At 42.4% G+C, this 1,996-nt stretch overlaps 1 protein-coding gene across 1 annotated transcript in view; it reads left to right on the top strand.

Annotated features, from left to right (window-relative positions):
• SARC_06960 (tyrosine aminotransferase) overlaps positions 1-1,996 on the top strand; it is a 5,880-nt gene that overhangs the window by 2,219 nt on the left and 1,665 nt on the right. Inside the window, exons 3-5 of the mRNA XM_014299111.1 lie at positions 318-479; positions 633-795; positions 1,586-1,832. Coding sequence (XP_014154586.1) covers positions 318-479; positions 633-795; positions 1,586-1,832 — 572 coding nt within the window. The remainder of the gene's footprint in view (positions 1-317; positions 480-632; positions 796-1,585; positions 1,833-1,996) is intronic.

Raw genomic sequence — 1,996 nt, 5'->3', positions numbered from 1 at the left:
TACCGTACTACTATATATATATATATATATATATATATATATATATATATATATATATATATATATATATATATATATATATATATATATATATATATATATATATAGTTTTCATATGCACTACATTTTAGTTGTGCGTGCCATTTTTACAGCGAACCCCACTGTTGGCATGTACTACAGCCCTACAGTGCATATTCTGCCATTGAATGGGCGAGATTGTAAAAATCGTTGAATGCTTACATATTGTTGCACTCCACACATACCATAACACATGACCACATTGCCCAGACTCACATACCTTTTGTTATACCACCTAGGCGACGTGAAGTCTAGGACAGCTATTGCCGAGTACTACACCTGTGAGAACGCGCCAATTACCGTTGACGATGTAATTATTACGAGCGGATGTTCTGGTGCCCTTGACCTGGCCATTGGGGTGCTAGGCAATGAAGGAGATAACATCCTTGTACCACTACCTGGTATGTATATTTCACACGCATACTCTTATTCGGTTGGTTGTGAGTTCGGTATCTCCGCTTGCTCGCAGGTATAAATCACTACTGCAGCGCAGCTATACGAGTAGTATGTACTAATAATTTGTATGCACCATGTCCCTGCCTATATATCCTCAGGATTCTCGCTATACCAGACGCTGGCTGAGTCCAAGGGTATGACTGTCCAGCACTACCCACTACTAGCCGATAGCAACTGGGAGGTTGATTTAGAAGCCCTCGCCGGGATGATCGACAATCGCACCATGGCTATTGTGGTGAACAATCCGTCAAATCCATGCGGGTATGTGGCGTCTATATTAAATATAAATGTATAAATATATAGATATATAGATATAGATATAGATATAGATATAGATATATATATATATATATTTATATATATAGATATAGAGATACAGATATAGATAGATATATATATATTGAGGCATTTGCACACTGTGCAAATGTGTTTCTTGGAATGGTTTGAGCATGGGCTTATCTGTTAGAGTATGCGCACTCTGGTGCGTAGGGACCATTTTTGCGGAATAGGAATCAAGTGTCTGAATTCTTCAAATAGAATGCGTGCTTCTTAGACCTTGTAAGCTATTATCATCAGTACTGATCTTGGGTTAGTAATAGACTTGTCACGTACGTTTTGGTATTGCTGCGGACACACAGATGCGTAGGTAGCTGGTCATACAACAATACGTTCACTGATGTTCTGTCTACTTGTGCTGGCAATGCGTATTCGATCCCGGTTGTGTTTGTGTCGGAGCGTGTCATCGGCGTAGATGGCGGGCATAGCCTTGGCGAGCAGATGAATCAGTGGCCTGTAGTAGACGTTTATAACGTTAAAAACCAATCAACGTTTTCCTTGACGCCACTCACTGTCTCTATCGACTACGGACGGACATACATCGATTGCGTAGTTTTCGTCACTCACAGTCGTGTATCGAAAGTACCACAGAACCACAAACGGAGATAGCTGCACGCGTTTGAGTCCATTGTAACGTATTGGCTGTCTGCATTGGTATGGATAAATACTTTAATCAACTGCTACTGAACCAACCGCTCGCCCCGTGTGTATACAGCTCGGTCTATTCCAAGGATCACCTGAAGGCTATCCTAGCGGTGGCGGAGAAGAACTTCGTACCTATTATCGCCGATGAGATATACGCAGACATGGCGTTTGAGAAGGACTCGTTCTTCCCACTCGCGTCACTGGAGAGTTCGGTACCTATTCTGGCAGTAGGAGGTCTGGCGAAGCGCTGGTTGGTCCCGGGTTGGAGGGTTGGATGGATTCTGATCAACGATCGCAATAATGTGTTCGGGAAAGAGGTGTGTGTGTGCGAGTGTGTGTGTGTGTGCGAGTGTGTATGTGTGTGCGAGTGTGTGTGTGAGTGAGTGAATGAGATGGAGTGTGTGTGAATGAGAGGGAGTGTGTGTGTATCTTTAAACTATAGCTCATGCTATGCTGTCGATGAGATACTACATTATATATC

Source organism: Sphaeroforma arctica (assembly GCF_001186125.1).
Source record: "Sphaeroforma arctica JP610 unplaced genomic scaffold supercont1.523, whole genome shotgun sequence".
In the NCBI taxonomy this organism is placed as follows: domain Eukaryota; class Ichthyosporea; order Ichthyophonida; genus Sphaeroforma; species Sphaeroforma arctica.
Note: the sequence above shows the minus strand (reverse complement) of the source record. Positions and strands in the feature narration are given on the sequence as shown.